At 45.7% G+C, this 13,136-nt stretch overlaps 1 protein-coding gene across 3 annotated transcripts in view; it reads left to right on the forward strand.

Annotated features, from left to right (window-relative positions):
* LOC141100722 (receptor-transporting protein 3-like) overlaps positions 1–1,104 on the forward strand; it is a 37,618-nt gene extending 36,514 nt beyond the window's left edge. For all 3 annotated transcript variants that reach the window (XM_073589381.1, XM_073589380.1, XM_073589383.1), the window contains exon 3: positions 283–1,104. In XM_073589381.1, coding sequence (XP_073445482.1) covers positions 283–712 — 430 coding nt within the window. In that variant the 3' untranslated portion in view covers positions 713–1,104. The remainder of the gene's footprint in view (positions 1–282) is intronic.
* The last annotated feature ends 12,032 nt before the right edge of the window (positions 1,105–13,136 follow it).

Consider the following 13,136-nt stretch of genomic DNA (forward strand, 5'->3'; position numbering starts at 1 on the left):
CAGTTACATTTTTGTAAGAGGGCAATGAGGGAAGTGAACTACTTGCAATTCCCCAACCTATTGTCATAAGGGATGCAGCCACCCTGGACTCATCGCTCTCGCTCTCTCGGGGCCCTATAGCAGCTGACACATGCCTTTGACTATGCAAAAAATAATGTTTGGGCTAAATCTGCATTTCCATGAAGGATGTTGACAGAGTTGGCAGTTCTATAGTTTTCTACATTTTAATGTTCATGGTTAAAAGTGTTTCTAATACGTATGCTTTTTTCTAACTTTCTCTAGCTTTCGCTGCTTAAACTGTAAACGCAACTGGAGCTCATCAAAAGTCTTCATATTGTTCTGTATGAAGCTAAACAATTATCAGCGACGTGGCAACGTGGCAATGAGGATTTTCAAACAGGGATGTCAAAAATGCACAAAAATGCAAGAGCCTGTGATAAACTCTGAAAATATAGAAAGAGTCATCAGCAATGTAGTTTGTCATATTCAGAAGGCATTTTATGGGAAACAAAATGTGAATGATGACCGTCCACCCAACATTTATGGTCCTTTGGATGGCCCACATGATGAAGAGCATTGTGAGGCTTGCCAGTTGAATTTGTGCGATAGGCAGATGATGACCTCTCAAGAAACATCACTTGGTTTGCTTTCTGCTCTTGTAGGTATTGGTGCTGCTGGTGCATTAGCACTAATGTACCTATCTAAAAATTAATTGATCCTTTAAAGCTAATAACGTCTTTGGAATGCGATACATAATTTTACATATGTTAGAGTCTATTGTTAGAGTAAAAAAAGAAGTTAAATTTATGTGAAAAAAATTGTCTGCAATCTTTATTCCTTCATTCGTGAATTTTAAGTTTTCAGCCTACTCCTAGTATCCAATTTCTCTCGTGGGCATGTCCTTCCCAGGATGCTACCTGCACTAGCTCTTATGTATCAGTCAGTACAGCTTCATTTATTTTCTCGTCATATGCTTTCTTCCCCATCTACAAGCTGTGTCTGCATTCACTAAGTATATAAATACTTTCCCACTCTCCACACTCTGATTTATGTACTGCTCACTCCCTACTTGAAAAAAAAAATAAGGGGGCGATCTGCCAGAGCTTTGGATTTGTGTCAAATTTTGCCGCCTAGTTAGGTGAAAGGCTGACATATACTCTGATGTAGAAAAAATGTAAAATTTTAAATGCATGCTACTTAGAAAGTTACACATGACAAAAAAGGGACTGCAGCATTCACCGCTGATGTAAAGCTGCTCCTTATTGCGTCATCTGGTCATAGGATGTAACAGATTGGCATCAACTGTTTCGCGTATCTCCACATTTGCGTTAGCCCTAGAGGAAGAATGAAGACATACAAAACATCTGTTGCCAATCTGTTACTTTGCATCAGTGGGTCGTGTTGTGTAAAAGAAGGTTTTCATCAGTGGTGAGTGTTGCAGAATTTTTCAGTTGTGTTGGATTTATAAAATCCTTGTTAACTTGATGTATAGCAGTGCCTGTGTTTCTTGTTTCTTAGGCTAGTTTCACACTAGCACTTTTGAGCGCAGCGACGGCCTGCGCACGGCCGCCGCTAAGCCCCGCCCCCTGCCGCGCCTCCGCCGGTAGCTCCGCCTACCGGTGCATGACGCTGCATGCGTCCTGCGTCCCCTATCTTTATCACTGGGGGCGCAGGCCGTGCGCAGTATGCGTTTGGCGGCGTATGCGCCTTTTTGACGGTGCGCCGAGCACAACCAAACTGCAGCAGGTTGCGTTTGGCGCAGGTCGGCGCACCGTCAAAAGGACGCATGCGCCGCCAAACGCATACTGCGCACGGCCTGCACCCCCAGTGATAAAGATAGGGGACGCATGCAGCGTCATGCGCCGGTAGGCGGAGCTACCGGCGGAGGTGTGGCAGGGGGCGGGGCTTAGCGGCGGCTCAAAAGCGCTAGTGTGAAACTAGCCTAAATTGGGTGTTTCTAAATAGGAAGGAACTAAAAAATAAAAATAAATGTGTGTCCTACTGTATCCTCACTCATCCCTGTAGACTGTGAGCCCTCGCGGACAGGGTCCCCTCTCCTTATGTACTTGTATGTCCCTTGTCTTACACATGTTTACTATACTTGTCTATATTTCCCCTTTTCACATGTAAAGCGCCATGGAATAAATGGCGCTATATAAATGCATAATAATAATATATAATGATGTACTGATTTGCACATTTTATGAATAAACATTAAGGCATCAACACATCTGCGGATTTATAAATTTTTATAATTTTGCTTTACAAATGCTTAAAATCCATTTCTTCTAATGAAATAATGATCACTTAGGAGGATTATTCAGTTTAGTCAAACCAAACATGTATTTTTTTTGGGGGGTTTCTCACCCGTTTTAAGTGACACTGAACTGTCAGAAAGTGTCACTACCTGGCAATCACTGTTTCACTTCTGTCAAAATGTTTATTTTATCCCAGGAATTGAAAAAAAAGTTAATGTGTGGGATAAAAATCTATCTGTGTGGGATTTATGCTGCATGAACCAGCCATCGCCTACGTTATTGAATCTGTGAATGTTTTAATCTGAAACAATACAGTGTTTTAATCTGAAACAATACGGTGTTTCAGAGAGAGCATACTTTGAAAAACTGGGTTCTATTCATCAGTGTTTTATGCCAGTTTTCTGGTGTAGTGCACAGTTGTGCAAAAATTTTACGACTTTTGGCACTTTCGCACAGTTTCTGCCAAAATGGGAGGAGCATGGGTGGGGCATGAAAACAGCACTTGACTGCCAAATTATGCCATTTTAATAGCGTTTATGCTAAAAATGTTACTCCAGTCCCTGATTAACGTCGTACTTTTTGCAAGGCACACAGGAGCTTACGACTGAGAAGATGCAGTGAATTCACTAAGTGGCACATCTTACCCCACCATACCTCTTCACTAAGACGGGTATATACTAATGCTAGTCTTAATGATCATCACCTACAGTATGTGTCTCAGATGACTAGTCCCACAGGTCGGTTCCTGGAGTTTTTTCCTTCCCACTTTCCGGACCACCCTGCTCACCTTCCCGTCCTGCCATCAGAGACTGGCCTTGGACTAGTACTCTGAGATGTATATAGTCCAATTTGGCGTTTTAAAGTATGTTTTCTCTGAAATGCTACAGTATACATAGTGAACGGTTGGTACATTATAATGCAGCTGGTGTCTGATTCATGCAGTTTGAATGACTGTGAGATACAGCATAAGGGAATGTATCCTGAGTAGGGATGAGCGAGTATGCTCATTACTCGAGATTTCCGAGCATGCTCAGGTGTTCTCCGAGTAGTTCGGGCGTTCTCGGAGATTTAGTTTGTTTTGCTGCAGCTTCATGATTTGTGGCTGCTAGACAGCCTGAATACATGTGGGGGTTGCCTATTTCTTAGGTAATCCCCACATGTATTCAGGCTGCCTAGCAGCCGCAAATTATGCAGCTGAGGTGACACAAACTAAATCTCCGAGCACGCCCGAACTACTCGGAGAACACCTAAGCATGCTCGGAAATCTCGAGTAACGAGCATACTCGCTCATCACTAATCCTCACATGTGAAGACCTTTTCTTTGTGCCACCCACTTTTTTTATAGTCCTGACTCCTGAACATAAGCTCATGTTTCCAGGATGACCCGGATTAGCCCCTTTAAAAGATTCTATTTGTAAATGGACGATGGGTGTTAACATAAGCTGTGGGGTTTCAAATATCCTGTCTCCCTCCCAATCTCTCTAAACAGACAATAGGAAATATTCTTTCATAGCTACAAATCATCTGCCTGCTCTTTGAAGCTGCCAATGCTTGATACCTCTAGCATTCTGGCAGAAGATCACCATCCATGTGGTTGAGTTCCTGCAATAAGAGCAGGCAGATGCTATCTCCTTAACCAGTTGTTCTATTGACATTATAGTCTACCTTACAATTATATTCTTCCTACACAAATGCGGAGTCGCTTCAGTCCAAATTGGATTAGGTCTGAGTAAAATTATTCTGTATCAAAAGTGCCGCAATTAGAGATGATCAAATTGATTCAATGCAAATTGAATTTCATGATATCTGTAGATTCTAGCAAATTTGAGAGATTTGATCCATGCAAATGTCAGTCACCATTGTATACATTGTGGAAGATTGCATCGTCTACTACAGGCTACAGGCTTCCACGAATAACACATATTGTATAAATAGTAATGTGACAGGTAGTATCGCTTGCTGTGCATGGTCCTGAAAAGTGAAAGCATCACTTCCTGTGAATACTCCTTCTTTCCTGGCAAATTTAGTTGTCACAAATCGAATTTCGGCAAATTGAAAAGCTGGCAAATTTTGAATTTTAAGAGGTCCAATCTTCTCTAGCCTTAATTTCTCTGAAAAAAACCCCAAACCATGTATTATACTCTAAAGTTTTTCCAGACCCCTAAGCATTCTAAATGGAGAAGATAGAAAAGGTTAAAAATAAAGTTTTAGGTCACCTGTTCTAGGACCTCACCCATTTTACACTGTTGTCTCAGTCGATACCCCGTTTTTTGTGCTAGTCTTTGGTTCCTTCAGTGTTTCCTCTTCGGCGCTTCAGCAAAATGCTGTGCATCACGCCCTCCGTAATCTCTGTGACCGCATAAAGCCAGTCACATGCTGTCACGCTCAGTGTGGGAAAGACTAAGTGCAAGATAAAGGGATGCGGGGAATGGAGCCCAACACTAGGGAAACGGGGAGTGGAGACCCATAGGCAGACTTAACATCAACTGTCAGCCCTAAGTGTCCCTATATAGGTTCTGCACCAATCACCAAGCAGGATACCTAAACCCTGCCTGGCCCTAGCAGTAAGCCCTGCTTAGGGAAGGACAGGGTGAGCACTAGGACAAATAGGAGAGACAAACAAGGGGAACACTTAGCTTGAGTGGACACAGAGAGAAGCACAGATGTCCTCCAAACACCAAAGATGAAGATAGCCGACTACTGTAGCTCCAAGCCTCAACAGTGGGAAATGGAAATATCATCGGAAACTCCCAGCAGCCAGCTGGGAGTCTATAAACACCCCAGTCCAGGTGTGTCAATTAGAGCCGAGGGAGGTTGCCACTGGATCCTAAATCAGAATGACTAGGAAGGAGTCTGCAAAGCCAGCCGCTGAGACCTTCTGCAGCTAAATGCAGTGCGACTGTCTGCAGCCTCTGATACAGCCATGACAGCACCCACCCTTCTATGAGTGGCCTCTGGACACTCAGGACCAGGCTTCTCAGGATAAGAGGTGTGAAATGAACAAACCAGCCTGGGGGCATTCATCTCTGATTCCGAGACCCACATCCTTTCTTCTGGGCCTTAACCCTTCCAAGTATTGTAGGGAATGACATTGGAGGGGAGAATCTACAATCCTCGAAATCTGAAACTCCAGATTTCCATCAACCATTATTGGAGGCAGCCATAGGGGTGAGGGCTCAAGAGGTTCCACATATTTCTTGCGCAAAGACCTGTAGGAGACATTGTGGATTATAATAGCCTGATGAGTCTCAAGACGAAACTCTGCTGGATTAATGTTAATTTATAGGGACCAATGAATCTAGGTCCCAACTTCCAAGAAGGGACCTTCTACCTGATATTCCTTGTAGACAACCACACAAAGTCATTCATATTCAGGTCCGGACCTGGCACATGTTTTCTGTCAGCCATACGTTTGTACCTGTCTCCCATAATCTTCAAATTACTCAGCACCCCCTGTCACTCTGAGGAGAGCGACAAAGCAAAACATTCCTCTTCAGGAACTCCCAAAGCCCCTCCCCTGCTAATAGTACCAAACTGAGGATGGTAACCTTATGCACCAAAGAACGGTGACCTGACAGTAGATTCCTGACTGTGATTATTGATAGCAAATTCTGCCAGTGGTATTTAGGATGCCAAATCCTCTTTATTTTCAGCTGCAAAACACCTAAGGTAGGTCTCCAAATTCTGATTAACATGCTCGGTCTGTCCATTCGACTGGGGATGGAAGGCAGAGGAAAAGGACAGCTGCACCTCCAGTCGATAACAGAAAGCCCTCCAGAACTTGGAAGCAAACTGGGTCCCCTGATCTGACATCACATCGGAGGGAACCCCATGAAGCTTCACAATCTGATTTCTAAACAACTGATCAACAGAATTGGCATTCAGAAGTGCCGGTAATGCGACAAAATGGATCATTTTACTGAACCCCACCAAAACTTTCTTGGCTGCAGACACCGGTAGGTCAGTAATAAAATCCATGGACAAGTGTGTCCATGTCCTGCTGGGAATAGGTAGTGGAAGAAGAGAACCAGATGGATGGGTATGCGATACTTTGGAACGTGCGCAGACACTACAAGCATATATTTGTTCAACCACATCCCGGTGCAACCCAGCCACAAAAAACATTGAGAAAGGAGGTCCGCAGTTGCCTTATCACCTGGATGACCAGCAGGCACAGAGTTGTGATGTTTGCTTTTTACTTTGCGGCACAGATTTGGTAGTACAAATAACATTCCTGGAGGGCAGGAGGCAGGAACATCCCCCCTGGGCCTCCAACACCTCACCCTCCAGCTCAGGGTACAACGTCAAAATGACTACCCCCTTTTGCAAAATCGGGGCAGGGTCCTCATGGTCAACACCACCAGGGAAGCTCCGGACAAAGCCTCAGCCTTGACATTTTTGACCCCTGGACGGAAAGTGACGACAAAATTGAACCTAGTAAAAAACAGGGACCATTTAGCCAGCCTAGGGTTGAGACGTTTAGCCGATTGAAGATATAACAAGTTCTTATGGTCAGTGATAACAGTAATAGGATGGACAGTCCCCTCCAATCAATGTCGCCATTCTTCAAATGCCAACTTGATTGCCAAAAGCTCCCTATTACCCACATCATAATTTCAGTTGAAGAAATTTTTTTGAAAAGAAGGCACATGGATGCCATTTACCAGGGGACAGACTCTGAGACAACACAGCCCCAACCCCCGTCTTCAACGCATCAACCTCTACAACAAAGAGTTGGGAAACCTCAGGTTAACTAAGTATAGGAGCCATGGTGAAACAGCTCTTTAGGAAGAAAAAAGCCTACAGGGCAGCATTTGACTATTTGGAAAAGTCAGATCCCTTCTTTGTCATGTCAGTAAGGGGTTTCATGATTACTGAATAATTCCGGACTAATTTCCGGTAAAAATTAGTAAAACCCAGAAAATGTTGTAGGGCTTTCAGGTTCTCGGGACGGTCCCAGTAAAGAACAGCATGGATCTTCTCTGGATCCATCCGAAAACCTGAAAATGACAACAGGTACCCTAAAAACTGCAACTCCTGGATGGCGAAAACACATTTTTCCAGTTTGGCAAACAATTTGTCATCTCTTAATATTTGCAGCACCTGTCTAACATGCCCCTGATGTGTCTCCAAATCAGGTGGGTAAACCAAAATATAATCTAGAGAGACCACCACAAACCTACCCACCAATTGATGGAAAATATAATTAATAAAATGCTGGAATACCGCAGGTGCATTGGTCAGACCGAAAAGCATGACCAGACTCTCGAAATGACCCTCAGGGGTATTGAATGTCGTTTTCCATTCATCCCCTTCTCTGATTCTAACCAGGTTGTAAGCTCCCCTAAAATCCAACATGGAGAACACCTTAGCTCCCACAACCTGGCTGAACATATCAGGAATCAGAGGAAGAGAGTATGGATCTCGTATGGTAATTTGATTTAATTCCCAGAACTCTACACAGGGACGTAGATCGCCAGCTTTTTTCTTCATGAAGAAGAACCCTGCCACTACGGGCAAAAATGAGGGTCTGATGTGTACCTTCTCAAGACTTTCCGCAATGAGATCCTTTATGGTTGTCACTCTAGACTTAGGCAGTTTAGCTCTGGGGACAAGATTAACAGGACAGTCATATTGACGATAAGGAGACAAATCCTGACATCCCCTCTCAGAAAAATCATCCTCAAACCCAGACAAAATAGCAGGTAAGGTTTCTGTAGAGAATGAAGAAAGGGAAATATTTAAACAGTTCTTCTGGAAGTAATCCCCCCCCCTCAATGACCTTCCTGGCTTGCCAATCTACAAACAGATTATGTTTCACCAACCAGGAAAGGCCCAATACAATTGGAGTGGGGAGACAGTCCAGGACATAGCTGTTAGGTGTTGGGTTCCTGCAGCTGCACAGCAGGAATCCAAAGTCTTGCATACAGCAGTCTCCCATTCTCCACCGACTGCTCAGGAGCCTGCACAGCAATCTCAGCGTCCCAGACGCTCTGCTCAGACCAGCTCTGTAGGACTGGTTGTTGCTGCCACCTCTGGGTCAGCAATAGCAGCGGAGGCTATCCTGCAGCAAGCCACTCCGGAGGCCAAGTCCTCTCACAGTGCTACTGGGCATGCTCACGAGACGATCTCCCATTGGAGATCGGGAGTCATGTGCTCAGGTCCTTCTCCTGATCTGATTGGTCTATCTCAGAGATCTGGAAGGTCCCGGAAGCGCACGGCTATAAAAGGTCCGCATGGCCTCTCGGCCATGCGCTACTATAGACTCTAATTGCTACTGTGTGTATGGTGATGGATGTATGGACTGCGAATGACTCATTAAGATTCCCCTCCCTCTGATATTACGAGTGCGTTTAGGGATCTAGTTATAGAGTCAGCGCCAGTCAGTGGCAAGTTACTGGCCACATGGTACATCCTCCACAGTGCTAGCGTCCGACAGTGCGCCCCTCTTGGGAACTGTCGCATTGCGGCTGGGTCAGTCGCCGCGCTGCTGTAGCAGCACTAGTTGGCGTCCACGATAGTGACGCCGCACGCACGGAAGGTCTAGACGGACCTCGCCCTGAGTCTTTGGCTTAGTCCTGTGACCACATACCATGCATGCACTTCGCTGAGTCCTGTGAGGTTAACAGGCTCAGCATTTATGTTCATGTCTTAGGTGACTCTGTGAATCAACAGAGTACGCCCGGCGCACATCCGGTGACGTCTAACCCGTGTGTGCTATACCGCCATATAGCGCGTCTGCCATTGTCAGCAGTTTTAACACCTACTGCACGGTGGACCCCGGGCGGCGAACGCACTTTCTATTATTTAATATTTAGTGCGTTCCTCCGTCCCTAACTTTATACTATATAAAGTGCTCTCAGTGAGACAAACAAAATAGGAATCTTGTGGGTATGATACCTTTTAATGGCTGATTCACTATTATTTGTTAGCCATTAAAAGGTATCATACCCACAAGATTCCTATTTTGTTTCTCTCACTGAGAGCACTTTATATATTTTTTTCTACTGGCTAACACGGTACCAAACCACTTTTTTCGTTTAACTTTATATTAGCGCCAGGGTCTGGCTAGTAATGGCGGACCTGCAGCATCTACGGCGGTACATTCGGCAGCTGGAGAGCTGGTTGGAGGCAATTGAGAGCTCCACCTCAGCTGCGAATGCTACAGTGGCGCTGCCCAGGCAGTCGCAGAGGCTCTCTCACGTGTTCCCACACCCACACCAGTGCCGACAATGTCCCGCCTCCCGTTGCCTGATAAATTTTCTGGCGACAGTGCCACCTGCAGGGGTTTCGTAAGCCAATACTCTATCCAGCTTGAGTTACTGGCCGCGCGATTCCCTATAGAGCGTGCTAAAGTGGGGTTTATCGTCTCCCTCTTGTCGGGCAGGGAGTTAGAATGGGCCACGCCGCTGTGGGAGTGTGGTGACCCTGTGGTTCTAAGCGCTGCTCAGTTCCTCACCTCTCTAAAACAGGTCTTTTTTGGAACCACGGGTCACTCACGACACCTCTCTCCAGCTATTAGCTTTAACACAGGGCTCCCTCTCAGTCAGCCACTACGCCATTTGTTTTCAGACACTGGCTTCCGAGTTGGAGTGGCCTGATAAGGCGCTTGTCCCTGTGTTCTGGAGGGGCTTGGCGGAGCATGTCAAAGATGCTTTAGCTACCAGGGAGGTTCCCGCAACTCTGGAGGAGCTGATTACTATCTCCACCTGCATTGATCTCCATTATATTGAGCACAGGTTGGAGCGAGCTCAATCCAGACAGAGGGTTAGGTTGGCTCCTGCCTTCTCTGTACCTCTTGAACCCACGGAGGTGTCTCGCACCGGCTCTAAGCCGCGTCAGGTGTGAAGCTCCGCATGCTGTTATCAGTGCCGGCAGTTTGGTCACTCAGGTAACACGTGTCCACAGTGGTCGAAAAAACGATCACGCCCCATGGTCGTAGGAGGGGGTCTATCTGATATGAAACTCTTTTCTCCCAAACCGGTATTCCGAGGGACGTTAGATAGCGGTGCTTCCACCTGGGAGGTAGAGGTCACAGTGGACTCCAGGGCAGAAGGAAATTTCATGTCTTCGTCCTTCACCCAAAAACACACTATCCCGCTGGTGCTACTGCCCATCCCATGACTATCAGGGTGGTTAATGGTGTGCCTTTGCCATCTCAGGTCACCCACCAGACAGGACCTCTTGGTCTCTCTATCTCACCATCTCACCATGAGACCTTGTCCCGGTTCATTTTGCCAGATGGCATCGACCTGGTGCTTCTCGGAGTCCCCTGGCTCGGTTACCATTCCCCTCATATTGATTGGTCTTCGGGGAATATACTGAGTTGGAGCAAGTACTGTGAGGGGAGGTGCATGAGGGGCAGTGTCCAAGTAGCCTCCACAGAAGTGCCCGCGGACCTTTCTGCGCTTCCTACACACTACCGGCAGTACGCGGACGTTTTCTCCAAAAAGTCTGCGGAGACGCTTCCGCCGCACCATCCATACGATTGTCCGATAGACCCATTGCCAGGCACGGAACCTCCTAGAGGCCGCGTATATCCTCTATCTCTCCCCGAGGTGGAGGCTATGTCACAATATATCCGGGAGAACCTGGCAAGAGGTTTTATCAGAAAATCGGTGTCGCCGGCTGGTGCAGGGTTCTTCTTCGTGCAGAAGAAGAGTGGAGAGTTGCGCCTCTGCTCTGACTACAGAGGTCTCAACGCCATTACTGTAAGAAAAAAATACCCTCTTCCTTTGATCTCTGAGTTGTTTGACAGGTTGCGAAGGGCCCGGATCTTTACGGAATTGGATCTACGGGTTGCGTACAACCTGATCCGCATAAGCGAAGGAGACGAGTGGAAGATAGCCTTTAATACCAGGGATGGCCACTACGAGTATTTGGTCATGCCCTTCGGCCTCTGTAATGCGCCCGCTGTCTTCCAGGACTTCGTAAATGACGTCTTTCCCGATATGCTTTCCACCTCGGTGGTGGTCTATCTGGATGACATTCTCATCTTTTCTCCAGATTTGACCTCTCACCGGAGAGACGTCTGCAAGGTCTTCGACCGTTTGCGGGAGAATTCTCTATTCACCAAGCTGGAGAAATGCCAGTTTGAGCAGGAGTCCTTGCCGTTCCTGGGCTACATCATCTCGGCCCATGGGTTGGCTATGGATCCTGCCAAATTGCAAGCAGTAATGGACTGGCAGGAGCCCCATTCTTTGAAAGCGGAGCAGCGCTTTTTGGGGTTCGTTAATATGATCAGGGATAAAAATTTTCCATGAAATGTCACCTGCTTAACCCAGCAGGAAGTACGGCGGCGTCTGAAAATCACTAAAATTGACAAATCCCTGGGCCCGGATGGGATACACCCCCGAGTACTGCAGGAATTAAGCACAGTCATAGATAGGCCGTTATTTTTAATCTTTAAAGATTCCATAATAGCAGGGTCTGTACCACAGGACTGGCGTATAGCAAATGTGGTGCCAATATTCAAAAAGGGGACAAAAACTGAACTTGGAAATTATAGGCCAGTAAGTTTAACCTCAACTGTGGGTAAAATCCTGGAGGGTTTTCTAAGAGATACTATACTGGAGTATCTGGAGACGAATAACCTCATGACCCAATATCAACATGGGTTTACGAGGAACCGTTCCTGTCAGACTAATCTGATAAGCTTTTATGAAGAGGTAAGTTCAGGACTGGACCAAGGGAATGCAGTGGACGTGGTGTACATGGACTTTTCAAAAGCTTTTGATACGGTGCCACACAAAAGGTTGATACATAAAATGAGAACAATGGGGATAGGGGAAAATATGTGTAGGTGGGTTAAGAGCTGGCTCAGGGATAGGAAACAAAGAGTGGTTATTAATGGAGCACACGGACTGGGTCACGGTTAGCAGTGGGGTACCACAGGGGTCAGTTTTGGGCCCGCTTCTTTTTAACATATTTATTAATGACCTTGTAGGCGGCATGGAGAGTAGAATTTCAATATTTGCAGATGACACTAAACTCTGCAGGGTAATCAATTCAGAGGAGGACAATTTTATATTACAGGAGGATTTATGTAAACTAGAAGCGTGGGCTGATAAATGGCAAATGAGCTTTAAAGGGGATAAATGTAAGGTCATGCACTTGGGTAGAACGACCAAGATGTATAATTATGTGCTTAATTGTAAAACACTGGGCAAAACTGTCACTGAAAAAGACCTGGGTGTATGGGTGGACGACAAACTCACATTTAGTGGCCAGTGTCAGGCAGCTGCTGCAAAGGCAAATAAAATAATGGGATGCATTAAAAGAGGCATAGATGCTCATGAGGAGAACATAATTTTACCTCTACTAAGTCACTAGTGCGACCACACTTAGAATACTGTGTACAGTTCTGGTCTCCGGTGTATAAGAAAGACATAGCTGAACTGGAGCGGGTGCAGAGAAGAGCGACCAAGGTTATTAGGGAACTAGGGGGTCTGCAATACCAAGACAGGTTATTACACTTGGGGTTATTTAGTTTGGAAAATCGAAGGCTTAGGGGTGATCTTATTACAATGTATAAATATATGCGGGGACAATACAAAGACCTTTCTAATGATCATTTTACTCTTAGACCTGTGACGGGGACAAGGGGGCATCCTCTATGTCTGGATGAAAGAAAGTTTAAGCATACTCACAGACACGGATTCTTTACTGTAAGAGCAGTGAGACTATGGAACTCTCTGCCATATGATGTTGTAATGAGTGATTCCCTAATAAAATTTAAGAAGGGACTGGATGTCATTCTTGAAAAGTAAAATATTACAGGGTATATACACTAGTTTCCTTAATATTGCGTTGATCCAGGGAGCTAGTCTGATTGCCGTATGTGGAGTCGGGAAAGGAATTTTTTTCCCCAATGTGAAG

Source organism: Dendrobates tinctorius, unplaced genomic scaffold (assembly GCF_039654945.1).
Source record: "Dendrobates tinctorius isolate UK_male_01 unplaced genomic scaffold, ASM3965494v1 ptg000107l, whole genome shotgun sequence".
NCBI lineage: Eukaryota > Metazoa > Chordata > Amphibia > Anura > Dendrobatidae > Dendrobates > Dendrobates tinctorius.